General features: G+C 52.5%; 1 protein-coding gene across 8 annotated transcripts in view; it reads left to right on the top strand.

Moving 5' to 3' along the window:
• CNGB1 (cyclic nucleotide gated channel subunit beta 1) overlaps positions 1-21,260 on the top strand; it is a 77,839-nt gene that overhangs the window by 32,087 nt on the left and 24,492 nt on the right. For all 8 annotated transcript variants that reach the window (XM_040498150.1, XM_040498151.1, XM_040498155.1 and 5 more), the window contains 10 exons: positions 2,802-2,889; positions 3,587-3,623; positions 9,599-9,758; positions 12,714-12,821; positions 14,939-15,096; positions 16,112-16,270; positions 17,251-17,459; positions 18,426-18,476; positions 18,739-18,825; positions 20,761-20,825. In XM_040498150.1, coding sequence (XP_040354084.1) covers positions 2,802-2,889; positions 3,587-3,623; positions 9,599-9,758; positions 12,714-12,821; positions 14,939-15,096; positions 16,112-16,270; positions 17,251-17,459; positions 18,426-18,476; positions 18,739-18,825; positions 20,761-20,825 — 1,122 coding nt within the window. The remainder of the gene's footprint in view (positions 1-2,801; positions 2,890-3,586; positions 3,624-9,598; positions 9,759-12,713; positions 12,822-14,938; positions 15,097-16,111; positions 16,271-17,250; positions 17,460-18,425; positions 18,477-18,738; positions 18,826-20,760; positions 20,826-21,260) is intronic.

The raw sequence follows: 21,260 nt of genomic DNA, 5'->3' as shown, positions 1-21,260 counted from the left end.
GGACCGAGGCTCTCCAAATTGTCTACCTGTGGGCACCCGACCTGGGGCTTGGGATGAATACCATCGCCCCCAGCTGAACTCCTGCGTCATGGGCATTCTTATCAGCCAAGACAGCGAGACCCAAGTAGGTGGCTGCTTTGTCCTAAGGGCTCCCCTTCTTTCTTTCAGGGTGGGGGTGCCTGGTGAGGACCTTAGCTTAGGGGCACAGCCTGCTGGGGGACTTGGGGGAGGAGGAGCAGGATGGGCAACTCTTAGCTACTCCCTGCACTTTTAACTTGGATAGCTGGGTGGGGAGGTTCTCCGGGATACCCACCTCAGCGAGTCTGTGTGATCCTCCACTTGGAAATCTCTGGGATTTAGGAAGTTTCTAGAAGTTGATGGCCTGCTGCTTCTGGGATGGGCAAGAGGGGGCCTTGGGCACATCGCCGACCGGGAACAACATGGCTTTGGGTACATAGCTCCCAAACAACCTCTGGTAGTCCTGACAGGGCCACAGTAGGGCTCATTAGGTATCTTGATAGCTGGAGATGTTTGTACAAGATGCTCCCTAATCCACGTGGGTGATTCATAACCCTGCAGGACGCTCCCTTCTCTAGTGTTAGTAGCAGTCATGGCAAGAACAATCATGACAGCAGCTGCCATTTGAGTAACACTTGTTTGCTATGCCAGAGTCTGGGCACCTATTATTAATCCCATTTCACAGATGGGAGAACTGGGGCTCGCAGACAGTACCCTGTATGTCCAGGGGTGCACTGCCGGCAAGGGCAGAGTTGGTACCGAAACAAACACTTGGTGGCCCAAACGAAGGGAATTGCTCGTTGGTGTTGATAGATGGAGGACCAGGAACAACACCAGATATGGGAAGTCTTTTCTGACTTTCATGAGACTCTCACTGGCCCTCCTGACCTCGCTTAAATCTGTCAGGCCGTGCAGCCTGGGCAATTCCTCCCTATTTGACAGATAAGCAAACAGAGGCAGCCCAAGGGCTTCCCAGTGATGTGTTAAAGGCCCTACAGTGATTTCCTGGCCTGATTCTGGAATGAGCAAGACCTCACTGGACTGTGGTAGTTCATTTCCCGGGCCTCTGTGTTCCGAGAACTGGGAAGGGCATAGTTCCCACCATACTTTTAGAGACCTTCATTTTAATTTTTTAAAAAATCAGACACCAAAATGAACTTTTCAATGGAAGAGAATGTTTGAACATATGAATCTTCATATAAATGCAGTCACAGAATATAATTTTTATTTTATCTTTAAGGAGGAAGGAGCCCACAAAACCTTAAAGTGCCCAGACCCCATGAAAGTCATCATGTGCCTTGCTTTTGTGACTCAAATCTCTTTAAGAAAATCTGTTTCTTCCTGGGCAGAGTGGGGAGTATGATCCTGACAGTTGAGGCCCCTTTTGATGGAAAGAGCTATGTAATGAAGGGAAATGAAGTGAGTTGGGTGCTCAGATCTCAGGACCCTGGACTTATTCCTCCGTGTCACATGGAGCAGAGGCAGGCAACCAAGTATTACGGACATGGCCTTGAGGGTCAGAGACACTTGTGTTTTATCCAGGCTTGCCTTGTGCCAGCTGTGTGACCGTGGACAGGCCATCTGTCCTCTCTGTGCCTTTGATTGCTAAGCTAGGACCAGTCACAGCCCCGGCCTCTCAGTGTTGTTTGGGTGAGGTTGTGGGGAGCGACAGCCCTTGGGGGCTGCTGTGACAATGTGATTGCTGACTGATTCCTGCTGCAGTCTCCAAACCGACTGGGGCTGCAGTTCTGTCCCCACCTCCTCACCCACTTCAGGAGGCCTGAGGCTTGGCCCTCTGGGGAGAAGGTAGTGAATCCAGGTTTTCTGGATGCCAGAGAGAACACCCTCTGTGAGCCCTCGCTGACAGAGGTTGGGTAGGGTGGGCCACTAGGAACCAGGATCCAATTCTAACTACAAAAGTCACATCGGCTCCTGGTTCTGAGTCACCATTTTAACCCAGAGGCTGCACACAGGCATCTAAGGGTCCAGTTTCGCTTGTAGACAAGCTCTTTTATCTATATATTGCTATGAATATATTAATTTGGATTAATTATCAGCACTTGAAGATTGGAGATTCTCCCTTTAAAACATGTAGTTCAGGCTCCTCTTGAAAATCAGAAGATTTTTCTAAGCCAAGTGGGGTTGCTGACTCAGATGAGCACAGATTCTCTAACCATAGCCCTCTCTGCATCCCTGGCCCCTGTCACCCATGTACACCTGGAGCCTGGGCCAGGGACCCCTGAAACCTTCAGCAGCGGTAGTGTGGCTCTGATCTCATGGCATGGAAAGAACCAGGGCCCGCATTTGAGGTTTGTGTGGTATAAGACAATCTGCAGTGTGATTTTGGCCGGGTCACATTACCTCTCTGGGCCTCACTTTTCTCATACTCCCTGCCCTGCCTGCGTCACCAAAGTTTTCTGGAGACTCACAGAGGGGAAATGCCTTTGTGCCTTTTGGTCACACCCACCCAGAGGACAGTTTCTCAAACCATCCACCCCGCTTTTCCTTGTACGTGCTATTCCCCCTTCCTGGACCCCCTTCCCTATTCCTCATGGTCAACTCATCATCCCTGAGGTCCAGCTCAGAGGCTACCTCCTCCAGGCAGGCCTCCTTCCTAGGCAGAACTGTGTTCAGCCTGTCCCGTGTGGGGAGCCTCATGAGGGTGAGGACCTATTCTTGGACATCTTTGTGTACCAGCTCCCAACACAGGGCCTGGCTCTCAGCAGGGCTCAGGAAATGTCTAACACTCCTAACGCTAGCCCTTTCCTCCCCCTCGGTCGCAGTGTCCTGCTGGATAGCTGTCTGGTGGCACAGGCTGGCGAGCACCCGAGCGGAGTAGGCAGGACCCAGCCCCAGGAGGCCGCCCACCAGGTATGGAGCCACACCAGGCCGGGTACTACCCAACTACCTCTGAAGCCTGGGTGGGCATCAGCAGAAGGGGCTGGGGCTTTGTCTACTTTGTTTACAGGCAGAGTTTCAGCTGGCGAGGTGCCCGCTGGACCGGGGAGCAGGGTGGTGGGTACGGAAGGCCTTGCTTATGCCGGAGGTCAGTGGTATCAGGAAGGGCCTGGGGTGACAGGCCCGTGGGTGGGGAGCAGCTGGACCTGGACACCGAAGTCCTCACATGGTTGTGTGACCCTGGACAAGTCACCTCCCCACTCTGGGACTCAATGGCCACCTTTGTAAAATGGGGTTAACATCCCCTCCCCGGGGTGTCGCACACAGTTGTATACTGTGGAGTGCAGCACCCAGGTGGGGAGTGCTGTTGGTGGCTGCTTTAGTTGTTTGGGCCCCACCTGCACAGGGCTGCGTGAGAAGGCCCCCTGTTATAAGTCACCGATCCAGGTGTTGGGGCCCAGGGCTCCTGTATGCCCTACTCTCCACACAGTAGAGGCCACCTCCCGGGATGCCCCAGAAGGTGGGGTGGCAGGGCCTGATGGGTCAGGCCGGGCAAGGAGGGGAATCGGGGCCCATGAAGACTCTTGAATACAGATCTCCCAACAGGGTCTGGGAGGGCCGGGAGGAAGGTTGATGGTCACAGCTTCTGTTTCCACTTCCCTGTTTGCAGGAGCCACAGGAGGAGGCCGTGGCTGCCAGCCCAGAAGGTAGGTGTGTGGTGGGGGTGGGGCGCACAGAATGTTGAGGATACTTTCAGGCTGGGGACGGCCTGGCCAAGGGCACCCATCCCTTCTCCCTCCATCCCTACACCTGTCTCACCTCAGGCCGCATTAGCAGAATTTGGTGATATACTCCAAAGGCCCAAGGGCGTTGCCGGAGGCTCCCAGGACTCCCGGAGGCCTGCGGAAACCCCGCTCCTAGTCAAGCCCTCCTGCCACCCCTCGCTGGGAATGCAGCTCTCTGAACTGTCATCTAAAGAGGGTTTGGCAGCAACGGAGCATGTCTGAGTGGGAATCGGGACCCAGGCTTGCTAAGGGTCCATCCTAGACTCCATGTGTCTTGATGAGCTTTTCTTTCCTGCTAAGATTCCCAGGCTGTACCCAGCACTTTGCTATTATTTACCATCCCCACCCCCAAGCCCGAGAACTCCAGGGAGGGTGGGGCAGAGTGTAGAGGACCCGAGGATAGCCAGGCTGGGGAGCCTAGGGCAGACGGACATGCAGCCCTGGCCTCATAAAGCTCCGTGTTTCTTAAGCCAGCCTGTGAGGTAGACAGACCATTTTACAGATGAGAAAACTGAGGCTCCAAGTGCTCAGGACGTGGCTGAGGGACCACTCAGACCTGCGTTTCACTCTTGGCTCCTCCCTCTTCCTTGCTGTGTGACCCGGAGCCAGGTGTGTGACCTCTCTTAGTTGTGGCTCCAAATCAAGAAAGACAGGGCAATAATAGTACCCACCTCACAGGGCATTTGGGCAGAGTAGGGTGGACAGTGTGTCAAAGGTCCCCAACACCGTGGCTGGCACTGAAGCAGGTGGCCGTAACGGGGACCATGATGCTTGTGTCCCAGGCAGCCAGTGACTGACACGGGACTGGACGCAGGTGTCCCAAACTTGCTCCCCACCTGGTCTTTGAAAAACTTCTTCTATTAACTTCAACACATAATCCGTAGGAAACCTACTAAGTCTGCAGCCCACGTGGATGAATAAGACCAGGGTCACCCGGGTGCAGACTCAGGTTCTGTGGGGCTTGTTCCGCCCCCTCCCCCCGGTCATCTGGAAGCAGGTGGCCTGGGAACCACACTCTGAGAAACACTGAGGCATGGCCATCTGTCTGCCGCTACTCATAAATGTGGACCTGGAACCGGCAGCTTTGGAGTCACGAGGGAGCTGGTTAGAAATACAGAATCCCAGGCTTCACCCCAGACCTGCTGAACCAGAATCTGTGTTATAACAAGATCCCTGGTGGTTTGTTTGCACATCAGTGTTTGAGAGGCAATAGCCTTGAGCCCTGATTCTCAAACATGTCTGCACATCAAAATCATTTGGAGAGATTTTAAAAATCAGACATTTCCAAATGTCCCCAAGTGATTCCAATGTGAGGCCCAGGAGAAGTTCCTGCTTCTGGTTGGAAGTGAAATTCATTGAGCTCCAGAGTTTCTTTGGGATGGAAAATCCTACTGGGCCAAGAATGTTTGGCCAGTCCAGGAGGTCTGGATTCTTTGATTTTAACTTTTTCTGTCTGAGGTGGGAAACGCTACTGGTGGTTGGTTAACAGAGAGAGATAAGAAGTTGGGGGGGGGGGGGCGCTCGGCACTGTCCCTTAGAACTGTCACGTAGACCAGCCACATGACTTGATGATGTTTTCGACGTTGGGTCCAGGGACACGAATGATGTTCTAGGCTTTTGGTGTAGCTGCTACAAGTGCAGGCGGGCACCGGGCTGGTGTGAGTTGGCACTAGAGGGTAGGAGCCTACCTACATGCCTTCTCTGACCCTGTGTTCGTTGTTGCAGTGCCCGGGGCCCCACATCTGCCTAAGCCCCTCTGGCCCCAGCACCATGGCTAAACCAAGGCAGGATGTGGAGCTGAATCTTCTGGTCCAGGACCAGCCACCTGGTCAGATGGCCCCAGGGCTTTCTCCCCCTACCCTGGCAGAGCACCTCCCCAATGTGCCCAGCTACCGCCCCTCAGTCACCCGCATCCCTGTCCTCATCACCCGGAGGACGGCCTTGTCCAACTCCAGCTTCGCCAAGGAGACCAGGAGATCCATCCGTCGCCTAGGTAGCGTGATCTCGTGCAGCCGGCATGCTTGTGCCCGTGATGTGTGCTTCCGCATGGCTTGGGCTGTTTCCTGCATGGGTGCCACGATCAAGGTGTGGGACTACCAGTTGAATTCATGGAAAACCACCCTCTTTTCCTGTTGATCATTGCCTTCATCTTGCTTTGTGGTGACTGAGGGGTATTTAGTCCCCTTATCTCTGTGCCTAAAATCCTGCAATTAGCAATTCATTTCTTTGGGTTAAACTTTGCATTCTGTAGATCATCATATATATATATATATTTTTTTTACAGGTAGTCAATCACAGCCTAGTTTAAACAAGTTATTAAGATCTCTAGGCCAGGAGACCTGAGTGGAGGAAGAGAATAAATATAGGGGGATGGGGCATAAAAGGAATGTGGGGGCCCATTTCAGACAGAATTCTACTGAGCTTGAGGATTTTCTGGGAGCTGGACTTTCTGAGGGTTGTTGATATCTGCCTAGCAAATTCCATTTCAGGAAAGGAGAGGCCCCCAGGTGTCTGCAGGCAGACTGGGAGGAGAGGCATCCTTAGGGGCCAGCAAAGAAGGAGGGCCTGTCTGGATCTGTTTAATTGTGATGAGGTTCCTGCAATGGCCTTTGGGCTGGGCTCCCGTGGCTTGCTTCCTGATGACAGAGTACTCAGGGACGTCCTGGCGCCTCTGGAGCAACCCCTGTCACTTTCTGCCTTAACTCAAGCCAGACCTGCCCACTTTCCCTTTTCATTTGTTTATTTTTGGATGATACTGTGCAAGGGCACCTATGAGGTCAGTAGACAGGTAGAACTGGACATTTCATGAGACTAGATCCACCACGGTCCCTCTCTCTTCCTGGCTTGTGATGGACAGAGAGTGGAGGTGAGGTGGCACGCAGACCATCCCCACCGCCAGGGATGACACCCCCCAGGAAAGACCGACATCTACTCACTCCAAACCATCCCCCATCTTTCCCCCACCCCCGACGGATCCCTTCTCAATGTTTGCTATATTCTGTGCCAATTCTACTTTTATTGGCTTGCTAATTTTCTTGCAGTGGATTCATTTTTTAAAAATTTAATTAAGTCTATTTAATCAGGAACCTTTACATTACTATTCCAACGGGAAACCAGCACTGCTTGCCATCAATAGAAGGTGTAAATAGAAATAACCACGAGTGACCTGAAAACAGAGTCGTGTTGATAGTTGTAGTCGATAGATCTGTGGGCTGAGGGCTCACAGCTGAGGCCCACTCTCTTTGCCGCAGACGGGAGTTAGGATGTGTCAGAGAGGGGTTAAGGCCATGGGAGCCCCAATCTGAGACTTCCTCTCTGTGCATTCAGGATCTCGAGAGAATTGAAATGGGAGGGCTGTCTTCATTCTCCATTTCCTCTGCCTCGTCTGTGCTATCCCAAGTCATCTTGTGTCCTCCCTGGTCCCTGGGAGCCCCAAACTTGGGGAAATAGTCCCCCCTGACACGTTGGAACAGTGGACTGATCCAGCTGTGGTGAGACCTGCGATGATTTTAGATGCTGCAGACAAGACATGGCAGGGTGTAGCAAGAACATTATTCCCATCTCAGTGATGCTGCTTGGCACGGGGTGGGGTTTTGTTTAAACAGAGGCCTGTATGTGTGTGCTGGTCACCGACCTCAGGAGGAAGTCAGAGTCTAAGAGCTAGAGCCAGGCTGCCTGGGTCCAAATCCTGGCTCGGCAGCGGGTTTCTTAACCTCTCTGTGCTTCGGTATATCCACAAAGTGGGGATGGTGATCACAAGGGCCTCCCAGAATGGCCAGGAAGGAGAAAAGAATTAATGTATATAAAGCAGTGGGGCACCTGGGTGGCTCAGTGGGTTAAGCATCCGACTCTTGATTTTGGCTCAGGTCATGATTTCACGGTTCGTGGGTTTGAGCCCTGCATCAGGCCCTGTGCTGACAGTGTGGAGCCTGCTTGGGATTCTCTCTCTCCCCACCTCTCTCTGTTCCTCCCATACTTGTACTCTCTCTCTCTCTTTCTCAAAATAAATAAAGAAACTTACATATATATATGTATATATGTATATATATATATATATACATATATAAACACTAAGAGTTTACTAGAACAAATGCCTGGCAGGCACATAGGAAGAGCTTCATAGTAAATATTACTCTTCTCTACACAAATTTAATCATACCATATTATTCTTTCTATTTTTAAATAATATTATTCTATAAAAATGAAACACTAAGGTTAGGGGTTTCCCCTCCTTTCCCAGGGCCCACTGAGGGTGCAGAATCCTTCTCAGGGTGAGGCAGGGGTAGGGGAGCATCTGCCCCCTCCCATGCTCCCTGAGACAGTGTTGCGGATGCCCAGGCCAGGGCACTTTCTGCGGCCCAGGTGCCATGCTGGGGGCAATCTGGGACCCTCATCATCCCTGACAGACTGCCCTGGTCCTGGCTGCCCCCCATACCCTGCCCCACCCCCAGCTCACCTCTAGAGGTCTGCGGGGAAGCAGGGCGAGGCCTCTCCTCATGCTCTCTCCTGCTTTCCATAGCCTGGAGTATCTCTTGTTAGTCTGGCAAAACTTCTTCCTTGAGTTTTTAAAAACTTCTTCATTCTGGCTCATCCTCTTCCTCTGAGGGCTTCATTTAAGGCTTTAGTGGAACAAGTGCCAACTGTCTTGCTTAGGTCCCCTCCGCCAAATTTGGGGCACCTGGGTGGCTCAGTTGGTTGAGCATCTGACTTTGGCTCATGATCTCATCATTCGTGAGTTTGAGCCCTGCATCGGGCTCACTGCTGTCAGCACAAACCTGCTTTGTATCCTCGGTCCCCCTCTCTCTCTGCCCCTCCCCTGCTCATGCATGCACTCTTTCTCTCTCTCAAAAATGAATAAACATTAAAAAAGAAAGAATAGGTTCTGTCTGCCAAATTCCACAAGTGCTGGCTTTTCCCATGGTGGCCATTTAAAAAGAAAGTCATCCAAGCATTTCAACATGCAACCTCTCTCCACTTTGGGTGGTATGCACCTGCCTTGCTGGTGCCCAGGCTTGTGGGGCTGCTATTGAGTGGTCCAACCTAGGGGTGGTGGGGAAAGGGCACACCATCTCAGCCCCTCAGCATCCTCTGGGCTTCACCTCAGGTAGACCTGTCCTCACAGTCTCCGGGTGGGTGATGAAGCCTGAGGTAGGGCCACACCCAGACTGGACAGGGAGGACCGGTTCTGGGGATGTGAGACATGGCACGAGGCCTCTCAGAGGTCAGGAGAGGGGTTGGGGTGCTGAATTTCAGGGGCTCCTGGCCTGTACAGAAACAAGGAAATACCAAAACGGATTTCCAAACAGGGGTAGCATACACTATAAGGATAAACTGTTATCCTTGATTGTAAGGAATTTCCAAACATCTCCATTTGAGGCCCTTCAAGAGTGTGAGGCCATGTGTCTTTATCACCCCTACCTTGGGATGGGGAAGCTGAAGCCCAGAGAGGGGAAGCAGCTGAGGCTGTGCTAGGCCAGGCCCTGGGACTTGGGCTCTCCTGGCCTCCCCATGCCCTCTCTGGGTGCTGCCACCCAACTCCCCGCCCCCCAACCTCCCCACCAAACCCCAGGTCTTCGATGCTTTCTAAGCAGTCTGAGCTTTGGAGAGCTGGACTCCAGGCAGCGCTCAAGAGCTTTTGTGGCTTCTATGGTGTCCTGGCTTCTTTTGCAGCTGCTGGGCTGGTGTTTGGGGTGGCCAAGGCCCTCAGAGGCCCCTGGGCTCTGCATTCTTGGACCCCCTGCATGGAGCTCTCCTGTGGGCCCTGTTGGGAGGTGAGGCTGCCAGAGGCCCCTCCAAACATGCTTTCTGTGCCTTTATTCAAGAACACAGTAAGGCCCTTGGGACCTGGCTGTCTCTCTCTCTCTCTCTCTGACTGTCTTCTCCTTCTTCTCTCCAAGTGCCTGCTACAGAAGAGCACCCGGAAGTGCAGGTGGAAGATGCCGATGCTGACGGCCACCCCGTCATCTTGGAGAACCCTCCCTCACCCGAGCTGCCGCCACCTTCTCCTGCCAAATCGGACACCCTTACGGTCCCGGGATCTGCCGCAGGGACCCAAAGGTCACCTTTTATGCTTCGCTTGGGCTTTTCACTGCACTGTGCCATCTGTCCATTTGGCAGATGGGGAGACTGAGGCCAGAGTGGGAAAGCAGCGGGCACAAAGTCACTCAGCGAGTTGGTGTCAGAACTAGGACTATGGCCCCACTTCTGGGTCCTAATCCCTGGCTTCGGACTCTATAAAGAGTTCTCCAAGGAAGTCCTCTCCCCAGTACCCTCAACTGTAAGTTAGAGGGGGTAATTAATGTAACAAGGCTAATTTCCACCCCCTCGTTTTAGTATCAAAATAATGGAATGGAGATACCAAAACATGCTAGAAAAACAAGCATCCATAGTACGACTGCACTAGAAGGTGATTTCATTTTGTTTCCTTCTCTTCCATATCTTGTTTGTGGGCCCGTGCTTTTGCGTGGTTTCATCTGAAGGGGTGATTTGGATCACATCTCATTTGAGACCACGTCTCATTTAGTAACCCCTTTTCCGTAGTGTTAGGCTGTCTCCCTAGCACTCATTTATGGTTACTATGTGACATTCCTCCTGCTCCTTGTGCCAGAACAGACTTAACAAATACCTGTTGTTAGGTACTGCCCATATGGGGCTCTTAACATCTATGTGGGCTTCTTCTCTGTGTCCTGGGGCTCCTTTCTCAAAAGTGGGAATCCTGGTCAAGGTTGCGCACGTCTTTATGCTTCTTGATAGAAATTGGTTGCATGATTAGAGTTGGTTTTGAACAACCTGAGCCAGGTAACTGAGAGAGGTCTTGCATTCAGCTGTAGGCAAACTGTCAAGTGCAGTACAGTGCTTTGTGAACAACTGCATTTAAGCTACAGGGGGGCTGCCCGTGCTTCTCCTGCAGTGGTTGGATTGGGAGACAGTTCCTTTTTCTTGGTTAATCTTGCTCTCACCCGTGGGTTCTTGAGTAAATTTCTCAGCTAAGGTAAAAAACCTGCCATAAGAAAGATGGCTAGATGTGACCAATTGAGGGCTCTCTGATTTTAATGTAAAGAAAAGAGTCACGATCTCATAATGCCTTGGAACACAGCTCACCATCCCATCAATCCTCATGTTTCATTCATTGAGCCACGTGCAGAACACAGATAGCAGGAGAAATAGAGCCAACATTGTTGCAGACATCTGGTCTACCTCCCTCTGTTCCCTTTATACAGGCTGGATTGGGGGTTGGATACCTGGGAACAGAGAGGGGACTAGGCTCACTTGGGGATAGAATCTAAGCCCCCTGCCTTCTGTTTATGAGCTGGGCCTGTGAGGCTCCTCTTGTCCCTATCATTCACTCACTCACTCACTCACTCATTCATTCACAAACATTTACTGAACATCTTTATGTGTCAGACTCTGTTCTGGGTTTTGGGGATGCATCAAGGAGAAGCCTGACAGGGGCCTGCTATCATGGAGCTGACATTCTGCTGGGGCTGAGATAGACAATTAACAGGGAATTGAATAAACAAACAAGATCCAGAGAGCACTAAGTTGAATATGACTGCGAGAAACCAGGGGAGTCTCTGCCTGAGTTGGCCCCGAGAGGGGAGAATTCTGATACCTGACTTGAGAGGCCAGTGGGGCTGCCCCTGGTCAAGGGTGGAATGAGCATTGTGCAACCAACAGGCACCAAAAAGCCATGGAAACCACAGACCCTGCCGGAGGGGCGCACAGGCAAGGCCCTGCCACACAGCTTAGTCTTGGTTTGGGGTGAGTCCCAGCTCACCACTTACCGATGTGAGGCTTAAGGCAAGCCATGTAACATTCCTAGTTCTCCATGTTCCTACTATAAGGTGGGGATAAGCATACCGCCTGTCTACTAGATTGCTGGAAGAATTCAATAAGCTGACTCATGCCAGGTGCTGTGCACAAGGCAGGACTGGGGGAGCCTGAGATCCACACTCTGGGGTCTTGTGCAGCATGTGCTCTCCTGGGCACAGGAGAACTGAATTTGGGTCCCACCTGTGCAAATTCTGGCCTTTGTCTTATCGGGTGTGAATTTTAATTAGAGTGTGAAAGAGGTAAATCCATGAGTGCTGTCATCCTCGGTGAGCTGGCAGAAGGTAATGGGATAGTTTCAGAGCCTTCTGAAATAAAGGCAAGTACTGCACACCCCTCCATCCGTATCCCTCTAGAAGCCTCTGGAATCTGAGTTGTGATGGTTGAGGATGGGAAGAATGGCAGGTAGATTCAAACCCAGACACCATCAGCCGGGACTCCAATGGCTCCAAATGCAGTGCCCTGTGGCAGACTTGGACTGAATGACGGGGGGCCCGGGGATGATTTAGTCTTCCTTCCTCAGACAGGGAGCCTGGAGCCTGGGGCTCGCTCCAGGTCACTCCATGGGCTGGAGACCAGACCCCATGGACCATGGATGTTTACTGTTCTGGCTGGTGGCCCAGCTGTGAGGGGAGGGAGGTGGGGCTTCCAGGAGAGTTAAGGCCTTCTCTGGCAGCTGAAAGGGTGGTGTGAGAGAGAGCACCGGGGATGTGCTGGGGACACTGTGACTGTCGACTGGAATGGGAGGGCAGAAGAACATTTAAGCTGAGGCCCCACTGAGTACTAAGTATCTCATTGAGTTGGGTAGATCTAGTCCCATTTTACAGAGGAGGAAACTGAGGTGGTTCAGAGAGTTTAAGTAACTTGCTGATGTCACACACTGGTAGGAGGCAGGACTGGGAGGCAAGCTCGGGTTTGCCTGATACCAAGTCAGTGTTGTTACTTTTACACTAGGCCATTGAACAGATGCGGGGACTGAGGTCCAGAGAGTGGCTGCTCCCCTCTCTTCTCCCTTTTTGTCTCCCTGCAGGCAAGTGGGAACACTTTGGCAGCACCAACCACCTCCTCCCCATTCCATTCCCAGGGTTGAGCTCTGGGTGATCTGCAGGGGTCAAAGTCGGTCACTTCCCCCTGTGACCCCTGCCCTTGCCGAAGGCCCCTTCCATTTCCGTGTCCTTGCAGGAAGGGGCCGCCCTCCCAGGATGATGAGGCTGAAGAGCTCAAGGCACTGTCGCCAGCTGAGTCTCCCATGGTCGCCTGGTCAGACCCGTCCAGCCCGCAGGGCACTGAGTGAGTCCGGGGTTTCAGAGAGTTGGAAGTTTGGGTGGGGATGAGCAAGCAAGAGGAAGTGAGTGGTGGGAGGGAGAGTTATGGACATTTTAAAAACCCTCCACAATAGCTTTGCCAGTGGCTTCCGAGCAGTAAGACAGGGCTGGGTCTCCTGTCCTGGCTGCTCCTGGCTGGCCTAAGACTTCGGGAAAATCTGCAGAATGCACTCGGACTCTGGTCCCAGCTGTGTTCACAGCCAGCAGTACCCAGAGAGGCAGGTGTCTCTGCACAGACACCTCATTGTAAAGGAGAGGTTGGCTGCTGGCAGGAAACCCCTGAGAGGGTTAGCGGGTACAGCAAGGACCACAGGGACCTCCAGGAGTCTGAACACAAGGAGCTTGTTAAAAATACAGATTCCCAGACCCTGGCCAGACCTGCTGGATCAGAACCTCAGACAGTGTGCCCTGGGGGATTCACATCTTCACAAGCCTCCAGGTGATTTGGATGCACTGACCTGTGGGACAATGTTTAGAGGCCATGGTAAGGGCATTGGGACCTGGGTCTCTGACATCTAACTATTTCAAGGACTGGGACAATGGGAGATGTTTTCCTGAAGAATCTGAGTTGTCTAGTTGATGATGAGTACCCTGGCCCCAGGCTCTGGCCTGGAATCTCCAGCCTGTCCCACCACAGCTCCTGGAAAGGCCACAGGAGGCACTGGGCTTCTCTTTTTTTTTTTTTCCACCCACAATTTTATGGAGTTGGTTTCACAGAGTTGTGGAAAGTTCAGAAAAGTTAAAGAAGCAGGAAAAAAACCCCAAACCTCATCCAGAGTTCAGTGGTCCATTTTAGTACGGAGTCACATCTTATGCAGTAGGGTAGGGATAGGGTTAGAGTTTAGTATCAGAAAACAAGGCAGAAACCAGGTATAATAATAAAAATTACTCAAAGTCTCTTAAGAAGTTCAATGTGGAGATCCATGTATTAGCTAGGTAGGCTAAGCTGCTGTAACAAATAGACCCCACAGATTCAGTGGCATAAGTAACAAGATGTCTCAGAAATCATAATCATGTCACTAGACACATGTTTCAGGTCAGTGGACCTGAAACCCCCATGCAGTCATTTAGGGACCCTGCCGACAGCAGTTTTGCCACCTTCATGTGGCTTCCAAGACCTTGCTGGTCACCCCTAGAAGGGGGGAACACCAGACAAGATGTCCAGGAGACCCATGTAGTATGTGCATCACATCCCCCCGATGGGAGCTCGCCTGGCCACACGTGGGAAATGCAGTCCCTGGCCGGGTGTCTACGTTCCAGCGACTACTCTCCGTGGGAGAGAGCAGAAGTTGGCAAGCAACCAGTGTCTCCACCATACCTGCACGCTGTCTATTGTCAGGACCCTCACACTGCCTGTCTCCAGCCTGCTTCCTCCAGGGAGCACAAGGGGAGTAGCTGGCTTGAGTTCCGGGGCCTCAGTGTATGAAAACAAATAGAGGTGAAAACACTCGTATTACACTCAACTCAGCAAGATGGTCACAGTGAGGCTACAGCCGATTCACAGCCTGTCTCAACTCAGCCAGGGTGCTTGCCTCACCCGATCACCCGAGGGGGGTGTCAGGCAGACTCGCTCACGTTCATTCCCTCTCTGCCTGTCTCTCTGTCTCTCTTGCTGCAAGTGCATACAGTTTAAATTCCTGTAAATTAAAAGGATATCTAATGTATCTGCACCATTTTTTCCACCAATATTTCCTACGCCTAAAAAAGTAGCCCTGTCCCCTCTTTGATCTGTCCCAGGCACGAATCTCATGTGAGCCCCAAACTGGTTAACAGCCCTGACCTGAGTTCCAAGAGTTTCCCCCTCAATCACGAGTGGAATCAAACTTTTCTCAGAACTGCTCATCTGAGGCAGACCCTGCGTGGTACGTTCTCTAGAAGCTGGGCACTTGGGGGGTAGCCCCAGACTGAATTTCCTCCCCGGAGCCATTAAAGTGGATTCGATGTTTCTGATGTCATAGGGAAGCTGGGGCAGTCTTTACCTCCTCCAGGCCAGGTGGGATACAGATGCTGTTCAGTTCTCGCCCAGAGGCACAGGGGTCCCGACCCGTTCAGCCCACTCAGCTTTGGGTGGTGTTTCCACAGTGGCCAGGACCGCGCAACCTCCACGGCCAGCCAGAACAGCGCCATCATCAACGACCGGCTCCAGGAGCTGGTGAAGCTTTTCAAGGAGCGGACAGAGAAGGTGAAGGAGAAGCTCATCGACCCCGATGTCACGTCTGATGAGGAGAGCCCCAAGCCCTGTGAGTCCAGAGCTGGGATGGCTCACTCGGCCAGAAACAGGCCCCTCTTGTAAACTCATGGTGAGGGTGGCCCCAGGGAATGGTTGGGCTGCTCAAGAGAAGCCCAGATCCCCACTGTCTGGAATTTTGAGTCCTTATATACAGGTTTAGCTATGTACCCAGGGGAGGGAGTAAGGTCACAGTTCTGTCCGATGATCCAGTTCTTCACTGCCCCTTTCCCGTTGGTAGGCAGGTGGTTCAGCCTGGGATGCATCTCATGGCCTTATACTCAGTATCCACAACCCACTCAGGAACCAGTCTTCTTTTTCAGAGGCCCCAGCTGCAGTATTCTCATGGGGCTACCTGAAAGTTTCCTGTTTTCAAGATTTCAGGAGGAGTGAGAACTCTCTTGCCAGGGAGGTTTTCCAGGTCTTCCAAAAGGAGGACTGTGCCTCAGAACTCAGGGTGCCAATGATGGACCTCACAGGGCCTGACTCCAGTCCAAATGCTAGAAAGGCACATTGCACTTAACAAAAGTCAATCCCTGGGTCACCAATGACATTACCTTCGATGCACAGGGAGACTTGGCCTCATTCAGTGTCTGGTTTCAGAGATGTAGGAGCTGAGGTTCCTGCTCTGAAAAACCCAGAACAAGGTTTCTCTAGTCTGTGGCTCCGGGTGGCAGGAGGCTGGGGTTATTAAATGCCCCCAACCCTCCAGAGGGACCCAAGGGGGTCTAAACACAGATGCCTATACACCTGGTGGAAACATCCAGCCTGCCCAGAAACACCTCATTCTGGGCAGCTCCTGGGAGGCAGTTCCAGACTGGTAGCTGGTAAGAGAGTCTGGGCGGGTGCCCAGGGTGCCCTGATCAGGAGCTGTGCAGTTTGTTGCACGCGGAGCTGACAGCAGGCTGTGGGGTGGGGACAGGGTCCCCTCGGCTCCAGTCCCAGAGTCTGCGGTGGGGAGCTTTCTCTCTGCATCCTCTGCCTGAGCCTCAGGGCTGGGGTAGATGGTCACTGGTGTCATCCCACAGCTCCAGCCAAGAAAGCCCCAGAGTCGGCCCCGGCGGTAAAACCCACCGAAGCGGGACAGGCGGAGGAAGAGGAACACTATTGTGACATGCTCTGCTGCAAGTTCAAGCGCCGCCCCTGGAGGACGTACAAGTTTCCCCAGAGCATTGACCCGCTGACCAGTGAGTCTTGGGTGTGCCCGGGAACTGCCACCACGTACTGTGTGAGGGCAGGAGAACAGGAGGGAGGAGGGTGGGAAGGACAAGGGCAAGGGCACGCCAGAAACAAACAAAAAGCCCCTGAAATAGGAACCTATGATCACACCCACCTTACAGACAAGGAGACTGAGGCACAACTAATTAGTGGCAGACCCAGGAGCCCTGACTCTTAGCCAAGTCTACTCTCTACTTTGCTCTTGCTGGCTCCTTCTTGGAGCTGCTGCTCTAAGCAGAGAAGGGCAGAAGTTCCTCTGACATCTAAAGTGACTTCCCCTCACTTCCCTTTCAGCCCATGTGCTATTCCTCAGGAATGACAACCCTTCCTGTGGCGCAGCACTTTACAGTTTACAAAGAGTCTCCCGGCCTTTCTTAGCTGAGTTCCCTGGAGAGGCAGGCAGGTGCCTGAGACAGACTTTCCCAAGGTCACATAAGAAGTCCTGTGGGCGCAGGACTCCAACCCTGGTGTCCACTGGGCCTCTAAAGTGACCGGGTGACCTACGGTATCTATCCATCCATCCATCCATCCATCCATCCACCTGTTCATGTGTCCATGTGTCCATCTTCTATGCATTATTTACTATGGTGTATTTACAAGCAGCAAATACATTTTTGGAAATTTTTCAACAAGAATGAGAGCAAAAGTATTTTCTAGTTAGCTGCCTATTATGAAATAATGCCCCTATAGTCCCCCTTCCCCCTCACTGAGTACTCTGATTTATTAGGGCCTAGCAGTGATTTATGTTTAAATCAAAATAGTTTTACACACACACACACACACACACACACACACACACACACACACACACACCAGTTATAGAAGCACCACATCTAGTACTTGCGGGAATAGACAAGTGGAAAGGGAGAAGTCCCACCCTGAACCTACTGTGAGGAGCCCTTCTCCAACTGACATTCTAGCACGTTCCTGCCCCCTCACTCCCCTGCAGACCTGATGTACATCCTGTGGCTGTTCTTCGTGGTGCTGGCGTGGAATTGGAACTGCTGGCTGATTCCCGTGCGCTGGGCCTTCCCCTACCAGACGCCAAACAACATCCACCTCTGGTTGGCGATGGATTATCTGTGTGACCTCATCTACTTCCTGGACATCACCGTGTTCCAGCTGCGCCTGCAGTTTGTCAGAGGGGGAGACATCATTGTGAGTCCCGGGCAGGTGGAGGGGGCGGCCGGGGCCTCAGGAGAAGGCCTGCCCCCTGCTGCTGTGGTAGACGAGATAGATGAACAAGATCTCAGAAACGTCCACCCATGCTTGTTCAAATCACATGCTTCAAATACTGCTCATGGGTGAAGTGGTTACTGGACCACCCGATAGAATTAAAGATGGAGAAGCGGACCAGAAAATGACCTTCAGGTGGACCTGGTTCAGATCCCAGCTCTACCACAACCAACTGAAGCACCCCTCTGAGCCTCAGTTTCCTCATCTGTAAAATGGGGGTAGTAACTGTTCCCACCTCATAGCGTTGCTGTGAGGGTGGATTGAGATGATGTACGCAGATTGCTCAGAGCCTAGAACTGCTAACAAATGACATTTCCTGGGGGTCCCGCAAAGAGCATGCCGTTTGAACCGGCTTGAGACCCTGTGCACTGGCGCAGGCCCCATTACCGGGGAGGAAACTGAGTCCCGATTCTGACTTGGCGAAGGCAGGGGGCCCAGTCCCTGTCTCCCTGTGCAGGTCACTTTCCAAAACGCCACACTGGTGGTGCCTGCTCCTCTGTGTGCAGGCAGGTTAGGGTTGTGTCTCTTAAATGATTTAGAGGAAAAAGAATTCCATGGGCAGTCTTTTTCCAGGCCTGATCCAAGCAGTTGCCAGTTTCTCGGTAAACAGGGTTGCAAATGGTCCAGTTAGGACCAACATGCTAAGACAATAAGCCTGATACTGACTTTCCAGCTAGGAAATGGGAGTCTAGCTGGGTGACCTTGGACAACTCCCTCCTTCTGGGAGCCTCCACCTCCCTACCTGCAGACGCCGAGGCTTTCACGGGAGCTCCCAGCGGCTTCTCTGAGAGGAAAGCTGGAGGCTCTGCAGGCATTTCCAAGCTACTCCCACGGGGTCAGAGATTAAGGTCTCGGGCCATTTCATGGTCAACATTCCATTTCTTTCAGACGGACAAGAAGGAGATGCGCAATAACTACCTGAAATCTCGCCGCTTTAAGGTACGTGCCAGGAGTGCAGATCCCAGTGGGTCTTGGAAGGTGGTTTCTGGGGGCCCTGGATGCTTTGGGGCTTATGTGATGCGATTCCCACCAGGATCGCTCAGGGCAGGCAAATGGGCTTGGTGGCAGAATGCTCTCCGTCCCTTCCTGGGGCAGTCTGACCTCACCTTCCCACTGAAGGTAGAGACCCTGTCACTCACCTAGCCCCAAACCCTGGGGCTGCCTGTTTTATACACCCTGTGCTGTCCCACTGGGATTGCAGATGGACGTGCTCTGCCTCCTGCCCTTGGACTTTCTCTACTTGAAGTTCGGTGTGAATTCCCTCCTGCGCTTGCCCCGCTGTTTGAAGGTAGGCTTCCCATCCAAGGCCTTTAGCCCCTCCGTGCTCTGCGCTGGCACTGACATCTTAATGTCTGCCCTGAGCGGCACCAGGGAGGGGGCTGGGGATCGGGGGAGGAAACCAGTGTGGTCCAAGGGGAGATGGGAATTTCCTTACAATGGTTAGAGCTTCTTAGTTGTGCTGTGTGTTAGGTATTGTCCTGGAACTTTAGAAGTACTTACGCCTCAACCCCATGAGGTGAGTGTTGTTAGTACCAGTATTTCACCAGAGAGGTTACATAACTTGCTGTAGGTCACACAGGTAGGAAGGAATGGCGTCCGGGTTTGAACCCAGGCAGCCTATCTCCACCGTCTATGCTTTCAGTAATTACAGAAACACAACAGAGGAACTTCCGCTTTATGAGGGCCTGCATCTGAAAGATGGGAGCACTGAAGCTTGAAAAGCTTGAGTGACTTGCCCAAGGGCACAGGAGCCAGGAAGTGCCCAGGGTGGGTTTGGATCTGCAGCCCTATACCTGTTTCCTTGGTTGTTGCTCAGGGTCATTACAGCCGTCCCTCCCGCCACTGGGGCAAAGCGCCCTGTGTCCCAGTGAAGGTGACACAACGTAAAGTAGAGACCTGGTCGCTGTCCTTTAATGTGACCGGGATAGACAGCCAGAGCACTTGGGATCCCCAGATGGGTTTTCCTGGCAGACCCATTAAATTCAGCTCTCTCCTCACGTGATACTATGGCCTCTTCCCCAAAACAGTAATGAGGGAATTTACAGAAGAGGCAAACACAATGACCTCAATGACTTGGAGAAACAGGGCAGAGGAAAATAGGAAGCGTGCAAGTCCTCTGATGAAAAGGAAGCACATCTTGCTGGGATCGAGCACGGATGCCGCTACTGAGCTTCCTGGCTGCCAAGAGGCAGGAGGAAAGTGGAAGTGGCACCAGTCCTCGCTGACACATGCCAGCCCCCTGGGGCTGCAGAGGCAGGTTGCTTTAGAGCTCGACACCAGAGCAAGGAAGGCTGGATCCACAAGCCAAGTTTCCCTCCACATGTGGCAGCGGGATCCATCCCTGGGTTCGCACGGTGGTTGTGAGCGTGCGTCACTCACACGAGCTGCCTGATGTTTACCACGACTCCGGACAAAAGTCTGAGCCTAAAGGGAGAGAGATCCAAGCCCACAGCCCCCTGCATCCAGTGCAGACTCCGGAGGGACACTGGAATGACCACCCGGAGGATGACCGGCACATCCCTCAGGGAATTTCCCTCACTGCCATTTTCCAATGTCAAACAACATGTGTGCAGTGTAGCGTAAGGGAGGGAGCTTGCGGCTTTGAGTATGATCTGGGTTCAAATCCTGACTGTCACCCAGCAGCTGTGTGCTTTGGCCCGGTGGCTCAACTTCTCTAAGTACCAACTTCCTCTCTGTAAAAGGAGAACGACAACACATACCAATAAGTAAAAAAGGTGATGCATATAAAGTGCAGTCGTCGAAGGTGCTCAGTAAAGAAGAGCAGTTACTATTACACTTTTATTGTTATAAACAAGTCTTTGAAGGATCTAAGTCAGGGCGTTAGAGATGCTGTTTCTTTATAAAATGTCTTCCTTTATAGGTAAATGTTGAAAACAGGGTCCTTAACCTGAGATGCGTGTATCCCTAAAAACTTCATGGCAGGCTTCAGAAGTCTGGGAGTCCCCTGACCCCCATGCAGACTGTGAGAGCATGACTGGGTGTGATTTCTAGGGGAAGAGGGGCTATTGTTTCCAGCAAACTGGTACATGGAGTTCTTCGCCCCCACCCCTCAAAGGGCTGAGGACCCCTGGTTTTGAATGCACACTCTCTGCCCTCCTCCGGGGGGCGCTGCAGAGACAGCCCTCTGTTCTGGGGAACAGAGCAGGAGAGTAGAGGGCCACCCCCACACACGGGCTGTCCTGATGTTTTGCCTTCTTCCCAGTACATGGCCTTCTTCGAGTTTAACAGCCGCCTGGAATCCATCCTCAGCAAAGCCTACATTTACAGGTGAGATGCCCTACACACACACACACACACACACACACACACACACACACACACACGACACAGGCCATTTGCAGCAACTATAGAGCTAGGCATTCTCTACCCACATTTCTTCTCCTTTCAAGCCCCCCTAGCCGTGCAGGCCCCAGCACTACCGGAAGCCAGGCCTTTTCCTGGCCCTTCTCTGAAGGGATGTTTGTTTGTTTTTTTTTTAGAGAACCAGGAATGTCCCGTTTCCCCCAATTGTGAGGAGGGCACACGTAGGTTCAGATGCATGGCTCACCCGTGTTTCCAGGGAGCCGGGCCTCATTTTGGTCTCAGCTCAGGGAACTGAGCCCTGAAATCTAGCTCAAACATGGGGGAATGGTGGCCACCTCTTGGATGTCTGAGAACGGGGCACAAGACCAGCCAGGCCACGCTCAGGGACAAAGCTTCCCC

The sequence above is a fragment of the Herpailurus yagouaroundi genome, unplaced genomic scaffold (genome assembly GCF_014898765.1).
Source record: "Herpailurus yagouaroundi ecotype Mexico unplaced genomic scaffold, PumYag 190, whole genome shotgun sequence".
In the NCBI taxonomy this organism is placed as follows: domain Eukaryota; kingdom Metazoa; phylum Chordata; class Mammalia; order Carnivora; family Felidae; genus Herpailurus; species Herpailurus yagouaroundi.
This window is presented reverse-complemented; position numbering and strand designations above follow the sequence as displayed.